The sequence below is a fragment of the Stylophora pistillata genome, chromosome 5 (genome assembly GCF_964205215.1).
Source record: "Stylophora pistillata chromosome 5, jaStyPist1.2, whole genome shotgun sequence".
Lineage (NCBI taxonomy): Eukaryota > Metazoa > Cnidaria > Anthozoa > Scleractinia > Pocilloporidae > Stylophora > Stylophora pistillata.
In genome coordinates, this window is record NC_142523.1 from 22608805 (window position 1) to 22623368 (window position 14564).

Here is a 14564-nt window from a genome sequence, read left to right on the forward strand (position 1 = left end):
TTAAATTTCGCTAAAAATGGCAAATTAGTGATCGACAGAAACAGAGAAATAATTAATCGTTATAAACAGCTTGTCGTGACATGTTATAAAAGGAGCCAGATGGAAATAGATTGTGTCATTACTGCATCAAGTACATTTCACAAAAAAAAAAGCAGCAAGATATATGATCATTTTGATTCAGACAAAAAGAACTGGCGCGTCAAAACTTTAAAATTCCGTAAATCGCAAACAAATGTTGGGGGTTGTACAACTCGCTTAGGAAAATTAACCAAAGGTACTAGGATTCTGTACTTATTTTTAATTCTCATCCAAAGAGTTTTCTTCTACTACAGCGACGCTTCCTTTCTCTCTCTCTAGCGAGAAGTACCAAAGTATTAAGTAGGAAAACCGTAGACATATTTGGGTTAGCTGACCGTGAGAGTTTCTATAGTGTATCCGTTTATTTTGCCAAAAAAGGGGAAACTGGTTGGCTCTCACTGAAGTACTCGTCGAGCGCCAAGAAACCAATTGGACGCGAGCAGCTGCGCACAGGAGACGTGCACGCAAACACGAACTTCAGTGTGGGTAGGACTCAAGGTCAGCCTCGCCAACGCAAACACGACATCCTGTGAAACTGTCTAACTGTCTAAATGTCTGACGCGCTAACAAGGAAATCCGTGAGCTGAGCCTAAAAAAAATATAAATCTGCCAAAAAACACGTAGGCGCAAAAGACAAAGCTTAACAAAACAAAAGGCTTAACTGGAAAAGTCTCAAAACAACAACTTCCAATTCACCTCACAACACAAAGTCTCGCGGAAACAAGTGCAAACAGGATATATTTAACTGCCGCAGTATTATGTTGTCGTGTTTTCGACCACCACTGTCTGTTAATGTCTCTGACGAAAGTTCCCTCTTTGTCATTGGCTAACATCCTAAGAATTCATACCATGATAAGTGGATTTCTTTTGTTGACATTTATCACTTTTGGGAGGAAAGATAATAATTTAGGCAGGAAGTGGAATCAGTTAGAGAATCCCTTCCCAAAATAAGGAGAAATTGTCGTGTTAGAGAATCACAGGAGAGGCCATTTGTTTGAAATAGAGGGTCCTATCTTCAAAAAGTGAGTTGATATGATGAGCGAATTGTATTGCGACATGTCTCCGCTCCTTTTACCCACGCACGCCGAACTTGCTGAATTTCGTTCGACTTTTATCGTCAACTGTATCTTCAACACTTTTCTAATTTATACCACCATCATGCTGAATATTGTGACAATCTACGCCATGCACAAAACTTCAACAATGCCAAAAACTTTGAAAACTCTGCTGCTGAGTCTTGCCTGCTCTGATGTTGCTGTTGGTTTGTTCAGTCAACCATTGTACACTTTCTTTCTGGTGAAGTTGCTACAATTAAAGGTTCCTGGCTGTAACGTTCTTCTAATGCTGAATACTTCAAGTTATTTATTTGCAGCTTCTTCGTTCCTTGGTGTCGTGGCTGTAAGTGTAGACAGGTTCTTAGCCCTTCATTTTCATCTTAGATACCAAGAGCTTGTGACTTACAAGCGTGTTGTTATTGCGGTGATCGGCATATGGGTGTATAGTGCTTCTGTTTCTTCGATGATATTGTGGGGGTTGCGCAGTACTCATGATCTTATCGTTTTAGTCTCAGTAGCTTTCGGTTTCATTCTCACATTTGTGGTGTACGTTAGAATACATCTAACTGTCCAACGGCACAAGAATCAGATTAAGCCCTTGTTAATGCGACATGAAGCTCAGTCTGATGAGCTTAAAAACTTTGCTGTCCTCATTAAATCCGCAATTAGCATATTCTACGTATATTTCGTCTTTTTAACTTGTTATTTGCCATTCTTTATCTGTGTTGCTCTTTTCAATATTTCTGGCCCAAACGTCGTTTTAAAAGAGCTCCTTCTGTTCTCATGGACTCTCGTGTTTCTCAATTCATCTTTAAACCCCGTCATTTACTGTTGGAAGATGAGACAAATTCGACATGCTACCATGGACGTACTGCAGAAGGTGTCTTGGAGAAGAAATCAGCCATCTCGCGTAAATTACAATCGGTCACCGAGCGTAGTTCATGTTGATAACTGATTCCCTCCGTGTGGCTTACAAGGACTATGCTCAGTTTGTTAAACGACAAATCAAACTGGTACAAAGAAGATTGTACATAAACAACGTGATATGACTCTGCAGCCACGTAATTGTGTTGTTCGAATTTTAAATACACAATATATCAAATGATCACAATTTGAAAGGAAGAATTTATTTCCACCGGGAAGGTACTTTCTTTTTATCGAAAGACAATGAGATTGCAACTATGGATGCCCGAATAAAAGTAGGGAGGCAGACATGATATTAATCGTATCAGGACTGAACACTAAAAGGCCGGGAAGTGAAAGCTTTGGCTGGGAACCTGAGTTTCGTACCGTCGTTCTTTTTAGTATCCCTTGCAAATTTTGCTTATGATTACGAATTGTTTTGCCAGAATTAAACCTCTTAACCCTTGCCCTGATCTGACAACTGAAGGATGAGCCAACTTCTAATGGAAGAAAGGGAAATTTATGCCATCCACTCCTCAGCTCAAAAGCAGAATATTCAAATAAGGCCTCAATAGGAAACAAAAAGAACTTCTTCCTCTGAATAGAAAGTCCGACTGCCTCACTCCCCTTTATGCGCAATTTGAAGAAACTTTCAAGCAAGCAGTTAATGAGAATGACAACAATGATCAAAATTATGGACCATGGTATTAATAGCGAGATACTCAGGACCAAACAACAAAATCAATGTAAGAAATGAGTGAAGGGAACATACTTCCGAGTCTTTTATTTGAAGTTAAAAAAAGTTAAATGATGCTACGACTAAACGTAGAGCCTCGCATTGAGAGCGTCACGTCTCGTCTTCAGTGAGAAAAATAAATAGGAGCTAATAGTAAACAAAAGAAGGAAAATTGATGTTAATCATTGTCTATTGAGTGGATTAAAAAAGAAAAAAAAAAGAATTGATCGACATGGTTGAAAATTAAACGAACAGCAAAAAGTACTGCGTTTTCCTTTACACCTTCGAGATAAAAACTTATTCGAAGTCGAAGTCTGAACACCAAAATGTAAACATAGGTTGCTTTAGAGTTATTGACTAGCTTGCAGATGTTTGCGGGAGGTTCTATATAATACCTGAGCGGAAGGTTCTGACATCTTAAAATAACAGTTCTTTACAAATTCTTGACAAAAGAATGGATTACTAATGTGTTTGGTGTCAAGACATGTCTTTAAAGATAAATTTTTGAAATTTATTATCATTGCAGATGAACGAAAGCTTAAATTTCGGGGTCCCTCCTGTAGATCCGCCACTGGTTGCGTGGTGATTTGAAAATTCATTTTAAAATGAACTCTCGTTCAGGCTCATAATTCTGCAACCAAGTCGAAAAAAATGAGCACCTTATTTAGTTAAAGACTTCTTATTTTAAGCTTTCCCTAGCCGATAGTCTGACACGACATTTTCAGACGCATCGTTCCGGTGGCATCTATCATTGCGTATTATTGAATATTATAGGAAAGTTAATTACCTGACTGATGAATTCCGTGTTAAATTGCACGCGAAAACCGATATCACACGAATCGCGATATCACACGAATCGCGAATTTTCCTTGAATCTCATCATTAACAAGAAATCAGCAATGTAAAGTAACCGCCTCCCGGTTTGCTCAATTGGTTAGAGCGCTGGATTGTTATGCGGAAGGTCGAGGTCGGTGGTTCGAGCCCCGGCCGGACCAACACTCAAGGTCTTAAGATAACTGAGGAGAATGCGCTACCTTTCTATAATATCATATCTTCATGTTAATTTGCGCAATATAAATATTAAATTATTATTATTAATTATTATAGTGTTGTTTGTTTTCATCCTGAACGCGCGCCTCAGAAAGCCATTTCAAAGTCAGCTGTTAGAAATGTCATTGCGTTAGCGAATAGGAAGCAAGGTCAGTTCTGCACGTTAGAAACTTCGACATCTTTTATTTCAACCTTGTTTTTACATTCGGTTTCAAACTTTTTAAGCAAGCTTCACACTATTTAAGGAGAATGCTGGTATTTCACTGACCTTACAAGCCGTTTACTTTTTACATCTTGTTTTCAAATTTCCACTGAATTTGCTCGAGAAGGAAAATAATTTACAACTTTTATCTCTTTGGTGGCAAAACAGAAAGAAATGAAGTGTGCAAGCGAAAGCACTGGAAGTTTAACATCGCGATTAATATAAGGTGAGTACCTTGAAGTGTAAATACGTGTATTGATCGATATATTCTTTTTTAAAAAACAAAGAAGTGTTTCATGGAAAGTCCAAATATTTTGATCTTTTTGTTTGTAGAAGTTCACCACAGGCAACTGCTTTATTTTTGTTGCCGTGTTCACAGGATTTTCTCACTTTCGCGTTGTCGCGAGCGAAAGAAGTTTTTCATGCCTCTCCAAGAATTTATAGTTCAGTTCAAAACAAGGAAGAACCTCAGGTTCACTTTGCAAAACGCTCTCTTTGTTTTTAACTCCTCAAAAGGTGAAGATGGTTTTGAAAACATTTTAAATTGACTTAGAAACCAAACTTTGTAACAATTTGACGATAGTTGTTATGGTTACGTAGATGCGAAACAATATCACTCAGACTAGTTTTCAACTCGCAATTCCCCGCTAAATACCTCGCTTCCTTAACCAACCAGAATGCGAGATTGTATTCAACGATGCGATTCTAAATGAAACTTCACGACGATTTTTTTTTTAGAAGATCGATCGAATTCAAACCTCCTGAATCTTTCATGCATGCTCTTTCTTTGTTATCTTTTATCAATGGAAGCTCATGCAATAAAATCACGATGTGCAAAATTCTGGTTTCTGCAGCATAAAAAGAATAGGCACGCTGTCCGCGGTCAAATTACTATTCAAACTTTTTCAATTAACTTGTGCCATAACTTCATTCCCAGGGTCCTAACTTTCCTCCCACGAGACACTGGGAATAAGGCTGACTGTGCCAGCCCATGGCACGCTCAGTATTTGCTTTTCATTGAAATTTTATTTGTGCTTAGCTTGGTAAATGTTTTTATTACTATGCATGCCAAGTCCATACAAAACGGCTCAATTCATAAGAAGAACGTTTACGTAATTTAATTGAGACGGAAAGGAAATAGGTTAGACAAGCTGATTTGCTGGCGCCCTGACCAACATCGGCTGAATTTGAGACAAACCATTCAGTTTCGGTTTAACGAGGGAAACGTAATTAGTTTTAACTTCTCAAACGTTCCCGCTCAGGGATTATCTAGAATCACCTGCAAACTTCAACGGGCTAGTCAATAATTCTAAAGCCGCCTTTGTTTTCGTGTTTATGTGCAGTCTTTTGCTTCGACTTACTTTTTATCTCAAAAGTGTAAAGACAAACGAAAATGGTTTACTCTGCTGTTAAGTTTTTGAGAGTATCAATTAATCTTTTTTTTTTTTGTTTTGTTTTTTTTTAATCCACCCAATAGCCAATGATTAAGATCTGGCCTAATTTCTAAAACGTTTTAACTCATGCCACCACTGTTGTCACTTTCATAAATAGATTGCTGTTTGGGCGATCAGGAAGATTATAACTTAGACACTCATTAAACACAGTCTTTGTAAGCCCCATAGAGGTTTTCGTTGATTAATATGAATGGCATTTGAAAAACGATTGTAAATCATTCGTGGTAGCTGATTTCTTCTCTAGGAAATGCTCCCCAGCACATGGACATGTCTTATCTGTCTCATCGCCGCTACAAAAACTCTCCGAGATTTGAAATGAAGCTTCATATTGCCACGTGGTCATTATGGATATTTCCAAGTAATAAGCTGTCGATGGTCTGTCACATTATTGACCAACTTTTTTGTCTAGAAATTGGAGAGAATTAATAACCTTAAGCGAAAGGAGACAACAAGGTGAAACGTGCTTAATTTTAATTTGTCACAACTTCCCGTTCAGTTATTCTCTAGTTCCACCAGGAAACATTTGCGGGCTAATAAACAACTCGAAAGCCGCCTCTGCTTTCGTTTTCGTGGTCAGCCTTCTGCTTCGAATAAGTTTTTTATCTCGAAAGTGTAAAGGCAAACAAAATGCTTTTCGCTGCGCGTTTAGTTTCCGAGCATATCAATCAATCCTTTTCTTTCTTTTTTTCAATCCACCAATGATTAACATCAATTTTCTCTCCCTCTTAAACACTAGCTCTTGGTTGTTTTTCTTCCTTCCGCTCTTAATGTGATGCTATACCGTTTAAGTCGTAGGATCATTTAATTTTTTAACTTTCAGAGAAAGACCTGGAGGTTTATTCCCATTACTTACATCTTAAATTTTTTGCTCAGTCCCGAGAATCTTGGTATCCATACCATGATCTCTAGTTGATCATCTTTGTCATTCTCGTTACTTGCTCGCTTGAAATTTCTTTAAATTGCACATAGAGGGAAGTCAAGTAGTTGACTTTTTATGAAGAAGAAGCAGTTATTTTTCCCCCTATTATATCATAATTTGGGAAGTCTGCCTTTAAGGCAGAAGAATGAATGGCACAAATTTCCTTCTGTTTAATTCGAAGCTGGCGCTTCATTCAGTGGTCGGTGTGCTAGTTTATAGAGAGTTAGCGAAGCTTATCGCAGTCACGGAAAAACTTTTCAATGAATTAAAAAAACCAAGCTCAGGTCCTCATTCACTCTCATCTTTGTCAATCGTGATTTTAAATTTAGAGCGACGAGAACCTTGATATGAATAATATCATGTCTGCTGTACTTCTTTCATTGCCATCTGTAATTACAGTCTCACGGTCCATCGATAACAAAACTAGCCCCCTTGTTCAAAAGTAACCGAAAGTTCAAAGTAACCTTTTCCTCTCCAGTTGCGACTATTTTAAATGTTGTGTGCTTAAATTCGAAGCTGCGCAATTATTTGGCTGACGGGTAATATCATTAGGCTTATCTTTAGTGCTCCTTGTCTCTATATACTTTGTCGTAAATTTTACTTGAACTGCGAATAGTCCTTGTAGGCCACACAGAGTGGATCAGTTATCAACATGGACCACGTTCGATGGCGGATTGTAAATTACACGAGATAGCTGATTTCTTCTACAGTATACTTCCTCAGTATGTCCATGATAGCGTGTCGAATTTGTCTCATCTTCCAGCAATAAATGATAGAGTTCAAAGTTGAATTTAGATACACGAGAGTCCATGAAAAAAGATGGAGTTTTTTTAAAGCGAAATTCGAGCCATAGATTTGAATAGCAGCCATGGAAATGAAAAGAGGCAAATAACAACTTGAAAACACGAGAAATACGTAGAATATAGCAACTGTTGATTTAATGAGACTGGCAAAGTTTTTCAATTCATCAGACTGAGCTTTGTCTCGTATTTGCAAGGACTGAATCTGATTCTTGTGTCGTCGGACAGTAAGATATATCCTGATGTAGACCACAAATGTCAGAATGAAACCGAAAGACGCAGAAACTGAAGTAATAAGATCTCTAGTACTGAGTAACTCCCACAATATAATCGAAGAAACAAATGCACTATACACCCACATGCCGATCACCACAATAACAACACGCTTGTGAGTCACAAGCTCTTGGTATCTGAGATGAAGATGAACAGCTAAGAATCTGTCTACACTTACAGCCACAACACCAACGAACGAGGCAGCTGAAAATAAAGTACCAGAAATAGTCCACACTAGCAGAGTGTTACAGCCGGTATTGTCCCGTTTTAGCCACTTGATTAGAGGGAAAATGTATAATGGTTGACTAAACAAACCAACCGCAACATCAGAGCAGGCAAGACTCAGCAGCAGGGTTTTCAAAGTTTTTGCCATCGTCGAGGTATTGTGTATGGCGTAGATTGTCACTATATTTAACATGATGGAGGTATAAGTTAGACAATTGTTGAAGACGCAGTTGGCGATAAAAGTCGATTGAAGATCTGCAAGTTCGGCGTATATAGGGAGATATTGCGAAGACTCGTTGCAAAACAATTCGTTCATGATGTTAACTCATGTATAAGAAATAGGAACCCTTAATCCAAGTAAATAAAATGTGTAGTGATTTTTTTTAGCAGGACCATTCTCCCCTTTCAGGATAGTGATTCTGCATAAAATGTTCCTTTTTATCGCAAAAACGATGAAGCTCAATAAAAGGTAGACACTAATTATGATATGTACATATGATACACGATCCTCGCATTAGATAGCGCTATTTAAGCAATAGCGAAAATTAGACCTGAAAAAAATCAGGCCTGTATGGGATTCGAACCACTGACTTCTGCGATACAAGTACAGCGCTCTACCAATTGAGCTAAAAAGCCAACTGGGAGCAGGCCGTTGAGTTGATTTTTAATAAACCCGTGAAAGTGATAAATCAGATACAGTGAAATATATGAAGTTCATATATTTGAACTGCGGTATTAGATACATATGATACACGACCCTCGCAGTAGATAGCGCTATTTAAGCAATAGCGAAAATCAGACCTGAAAAAAATCAGGCCTGTACGGGATTCGATTTTTTTTTTTTTTTTTTTTTTTTTTCAGGTCTGATTTTCGCAATTGCTTAAATAGCGCTATCTACTGCGAGGATCGTGTATCATATGTATCAAATACCGCAGTTCAAATATTTGAACTTCATATATTTCATTGTATCTGATTTATCAATTTCACGGGTTTATTATGAATCAACTCAACGGCCTGCTCCCAGTTGGCTTGTTAGCTCAATTGGCAGAGCGCTGCACTAGTATCGCAGAGGTCAGTGGTTCGAATCCCGTACAGGCCTGATTTTTTTCAGGTCTGATTTTCGCTATTTTCGCTATTTTCGTCATCCATATCAAGCAAGTGGAAAGGCAGAGAGCAGATTCACTTGGTGCAAATCCAATTCGCAGAAGGGTCAGATACAAGGTCGAATTATTCACTGTTCCTTGGGCCGATGCACTTAACATGATACCAGTTGTCACAGAACGTCGTCACACTGAACCGCTTTTTGATTGGTCCTACATCCCTTGTTACACAGAAAGCACGGGTCTTTAACAGGACCAGGATTTAGGTTAACGTCTCCAGATAGTAATATTAAGGACGGAAAAAGGGATGCGTTCAGCATTTTAAGTCCAGCTGCCGCCTTGAAAGATGATGGAAAAGTCGGTCCGCGATGTTGCTGATGTCGAAGCGTCCAATTACGGCTAGGATATTGAATGTAATTTAGTTTACGAGCAACAAGTAAGAAGGAACCATCGTCAGAAAAGTTCCTATCTATCTTAAGTGAAGAGAACAAAAGTGCTAATACGATAATTTTCAGAGTGACAGCGAGCGCAGAGCACCATGTGACGACGTTTTTAAGGACTGTGTACGTTATTCTGGTAAAGTTGCTACAATTAAAGATTGGCTGTAACAACTACCGAGTGTTAGATATCTCAGGTTATACATTTTCGGCCACTTCGTTCCTTGGTTTTCTGGCTGTAAGTGTAGAGGTTGTTAGCTAACTAACCAAACTGTGAAAAGCCTTGCGTTTGCCTTGACGCATCACTTTTGAGGTAAAAAATTTTGTCGCGTTCCTAGCACGGCAGACACGGGGTGTAGCGTAATTGGGTCCGCCAGATCAACCACATTGAAGTACAGGACGGACAGCAGACTCTTACACACGTTTATTGGATTAAATCATGTAATCAGGTTAGCCGACTTGTTACAACAGTTGCGGTGAGAACTAAAAAGGAATGCACAATTTGTAAACTAAGGAAACAAGCTAAACTACAAATTTCACGACAGAAAACACAACTAAAAATTAACAGGAACTCAACGATCGTGACTTACGTCTGATCTTGACTCCGGGGATGAAAAAAATCCAAGTTATAAAAAAACAAAAACTCCGAAAGACTCCTATAAAACTCCTCTTTATTCCAGAGAAACTCCTTAAAACTAAAATTTTCGCGTGAAAAAAGGCTTAATATACTTCTATGATGTCAAGGAAACTAAACCGAAAGAACTCTTTGTGCGGGAAACCGAAAAAGGATATTTTGTATTCCGTAATCAAAACGAAACAAGGCTACATTGTAAGAAAACAAAAGATCATATAATATATAGCTGAGACCCCTCTACACCACGCAGTTAAACTCCCAAGTACACCCCTAAGGAAAAATATTGAAATCAATCCTATCATTGATGTTCTACGAGCCAACAGATATCCCTTATTTGTTATTTCCAATACCCTAAAGCGGAAACTTTCCAAACCACCCACATCTGTCATCCATTCACCTGAAGAATTGGTTTGCATGTTTCTTAAATGGATTGAACCTCAAGAGAACTCAAACGGTTTTGCTGTCCTTCCTTTTATCAATGGTGCTACGCAACTGCTAACAAGGATTCTTCTAAAGCACGATATTCAAGTTATAAATAAGCCCTTTAACACTTTCCGATTTTGACTGGTGTTATGTAGGTGAAATCCATTATGACTAATTACGTGGCGATTTGAAAAACTGATCAACAAATCTCAGCGAATATTTGTAACAAGGTCGATTTCTCCTGGTTTTCAGTGGTAACGGACAGGGGATCAGGATAGGGGATCCTCGCCAACAGCTGCAGAGTACAAAAGGGGATTGTAAAAAATTCCCGTAAAATAACTGCTAATAAAGAAAGCCAGGGAATAGGGGCGTGGGGGTCTTATAAGGGGGATCATGCAAATTTGTCATGACTCAATTCCCCTTCCCCCCTCCCCCGTGATATCTAATGATCAGTTGCATAGAAAGATAAATGACAGGTGAATTATCTTTTTAGTGGCTTACTGCTGTTGAAACCCAAATTATACGCATTTCCTTCTAATAGCATGGTTTGTCGGAAAAACTTATTCGGGAATAGTGAGGACCGAGGTGTTGGAAAAACGGTGATACCAAAAGTTTTATAAACGTTTTTAATAAAGCAATGATTACAGTTATATAGAGATAAAGCTGATATTTTAAGTGTAAATAAAAGTAGGATAGCGGTCATGATATTATTTATATAAAGGTTGTCGTTGCTCTTTAAATTGCGATGAATTTAAAAAAAAAGAAAGAAATTGGACGCTTTGAACGAGCAGGTTTTAAGGCTTTTTTATTGTTATGTCGAGTTTACCCCTTACTGCACGGCATTTGCCAAAACATCTCTCAAAATTAGCATTTGTTTCAACGGTGGCGCACCTGCGTCATAAATTATGACAGCTGGCTCACGGGCTAACTTTCCCTCCATTGACTCAATGAAAGTTATTGCAACTCGCAAAAAGGACAGAAAAAGAAAGAAGGTAAAACACGTGTGGAAAGGGAAGCATCCAAAAAGTACCACATGCACCAAACCAAGGATGCACTTAACACATGGAAATTGATATTTCATCATATCTTTAGATATAATTCATAACTATGAAAAGCATCGCCATTTTGAAAATTCTCTATATGGATTTTATCATTCGAGTGCGTCTTTCTAATTTATTTTCAGGTCATTTCCTGTGAACAGGCTCTCGTTATTGCGCAGCAGGACGCGCCTTATTTCGCGCGCAGGAAGATTGGAGACGAGTCGGTGAGAGGTTTTCTGGGGTCTAACACTAAGCAATTATTGGACGAGGTTGTGCACGATGTATTCTACTTTATTCGGCGCGAAAATATGCATGGATCTTTTGCCCGCTGGCATTATCTGTTCCAAGGCGCGAACAGTTTTCCGAAAGCGAAGCTTGAGGAAACATGTTTCACTTTATCTACCTTTTCGATAACAAGTCACATAACTTTTATTTTCAACTGATTTTACGACGACGGCTCAGTTTATGTCTGACCATGCTGATGGGGATAGCTCTTTCTTGGTTTTAATAACTTTCTGGAGATTTTATGAGCACATAATTGAGGTGTTAAAAATGGCGTATTTGAATAGTATATGGGGTTCATATGGCACACAGCCAATTATAGAGGATTATTTTGTTCCACGTGGTAGAACTGGAACCAATCAGGCCTCATTGGAAGATGATTGACTGACTTGTACCACGGGATACGAACTACCCTTCCCTGAATGGTGTTGTGCCATATGAGCCTTGTATATTCATTGTTTGCCGTTTAACGTTTGTGGATGTATGAAATCGTATATTTGAACTGCGGGTAAAGAACGAGATAAGAACGACCTTCGCAGTAACGACACTACTTAGGCAATTGTGAAAATGAGTTGACTCATCACTTCACGGGTTTGTCACGAACCAACATAATGACCAGCTCTATGGCTTCATGCCTTTTATTACTTTCAAATAGTTAAATCCATATTCTGTCCCCCTCAACGGAAGCCGTAAGAAATAAATTCCAGCAATAAAAGTGGTAGGACTATAGGCCTACCAGCCCCTCCCCCACCGCGGTCCCTGTTTGTACAAACATTCTTCAATAATTCCAGTCTCCTAAAAGATCGCTCAGAGGGAGTTGAGAGAGAGATTCGAACACCTTTCATCGTTAACCATAGCTGTTCTATTCCAAAGTTTTTCAGATCATGCCGGCGGCATGTTAAATATTATTAATATGGGCGCCATGCAAAAGACTCTATTTTTGCCGAAGCCTTTACTCGAAAATTGAGTTGCAGTTTTGTCTTGCAGTTTGTGATGTTGGAGTTTATTTTCTCAACCATTGCACACTATTTTGCTGATTAAATGGTTGCAAGTGGACAATCCTAGCCGCAACACCTACCACCGATTGTGTAACATGATATTTAGATTTGGCTATCTAAAATTTGTCCAATTTGCAATTTAAAAATATCTGTCGATATACCTGACAACGTTTTCCAGCTGTCATCAGCTTGCATCTTAAGAACACCATGCCATGAGAAATGGATTTCATTTTGTAAAGGAAAGGCAACATTTCAGACAGAAAGTATAATCAGAATCACTGCCCGAAATAAAGAGAAATTGTCCTGCTAAAGAAACGCAACACATAGAAGAGGTTCCTATCTTTTAATAGTGAGTTGATATCATGAACAAATTGTATTGTAATGAGTCTTCGCAATTTTTCCCGATATACACCGAACTTAAAGATCTTCGTGCTACATTTATCGCCAACTGTATCTTCAACAACTTTCTAACTTACACCGCCATCATGTTAAATACCGTGACAATCTACGCTATACACAATACTTCAACAATGACAAAAACTTTGAAAACTCTACTGCTGAGCCTTGCCTGCTCAGATGTTGCTGTTGGTTTGTTTACTCAACCATTACACACTTTCCTTCTGATCAAGTGGCTACAACTGGCCAATCCTAGCTGTGATTTTTACCAAATGCAGAGGATTTCAGATTATTTATTTGCAATTGCTTCTTTCTTTGGTGTTGTGGCTATAAGTGTAGACAGGTTCTTTGCGCTTCATCTTCATCTCAGATACCAAGAGTTTGTCACTCACAAGCGCATTGTTATTGTTGTGATTGACATATGGGTATACAGTGCATTTGTTTCTTTGATGATATTTTGGGGATTGCCGAGTGTTCAGGATCTTACTACTTTAGTCGTTGCAGCTTTCGTTTTCATTCTCACATTTGTGATGTACATTAGGATGTATTTAACTTTCCGACGGCACAAGAATCATATTCAGTCCTTGCAAATACGGGGATTGCCGAGTGTTCAGGATCTTACTACTTTAGTCGTTGCAGCTTTCGTTTTCATTCTCACATTTGTGATGTACATTAGGATGTATTTAACTTTCCGACGGCACAAGAATCATATTCAGTCCTTGCAAATACGAGACGAAGCTCAGTCTCACGAAATAAAAAAACTTTGCAGTCCTCATTAAATCCCCAGTTGGCATATTCTACGTATATCTCGTGCTTTTAGTTTGTTGTTTGCCTTGGTTTACATGCATAGCTGTTATTCGAATCTGTGGCTCGAGTATAGCTTTAAAAAAACTCTTTCTTTTCTCATATCCACTCTTTTATCTAAGTTCATCTTTAAACCCTTTAATTTACTGCTGGAAGATGTGACACATTCGACACGTCATTACAAACATACTGCGAAAGATGTCGCGGGGCGGCAGCAATCCGCCATTTTGGGTGTACTACAACGGATCCTCGAGTGTCGTCCATGTCGATAACTGATCCACTCTGTTTGGGTTGTAAGGACTGTGTGCAGTTTACAAATTTACGACAAAGGAAATGGGAACAAAGAAGATTAAACATAAACTTTAGTGATATTACCCGTAAGCTAAATAATTGGGCAGCTCGGAATTTAATTGTCAAATATATCAAATAATCACAATTGGAGAGGAAGAAGATATTTTGTAGAGGATAGCTGTTTTTTTTTATCGATACACTATGAAATTGTATTTCTGGATGGAAATAAAATAAGGATAGCAGACATGAAATCATTCGTAATAAGATTTTCGTCGCTCTAAATTTAAGATCAGGATTGAAAACCAATGAGGCTTCGTACCGGGGTTTCTTTTATCCCTCGTAAACTTTGTCCATGACTGCAGACTGTTCTGCCAAAATCTCCTAAAACCAGCACTGACAACTGAATGACGTGTCACCTTCAAATTAAACAGAAGAAAACTTGTGCCATCCATTCTTCTGCCTCA

The 14564-nt window shown here is 38.5% G+C and overlaps 1 protein-coding gene and 2 pseudogenes across 1 annotated transcript; 2 read left to right on the forward strand and 1 right to left on the reverse strand.

Annotated features, from left to right (window-relative positions):
• The first annotated feature begins 639 nt into the window (after positions 1-639).
• Positions 640-2345, forward strand: LOC148730828 (melanocyte-stimulating hormone receptor-like). The gene has a single exon (XM_088759424.1). The coding sequence runs from the start codon at positions 1111-1113 to the stop codon at positions 2086-2088; it is 978 nt and encodes a 325-aa protein (XP_088615550.1). The 5' UTR covers positions 640-1110; the 3' UTR covers positions 2089-2345.
• A 4648-nt stretch (positions 2346-6993) lies between these two features.
• Positions 6994-8011, reverse strand: LOC148730829 (beta-1 adrenergic receptor-like; annotated as a pseudogene).
• A 4757-nt stretch (positions 8012-12768) lies between these two features.
• LOC148730830 (uncharacterized) lies at positions 12769-14337 on the forward strand (annotated as a pseudogene).
• Positions 14338-14564: the final 227 nt, after the last annotated feature.

Bases quoted from the DNA above. Each gene is read 5' to 3' on its own strand.
- LOC148730828 (XM_088759424.1), top strand. From the start codon at position 1,111: ATGATGAGCGAATTGTATTGCGACATGTCTCCGCTCCTTTTACCCACG.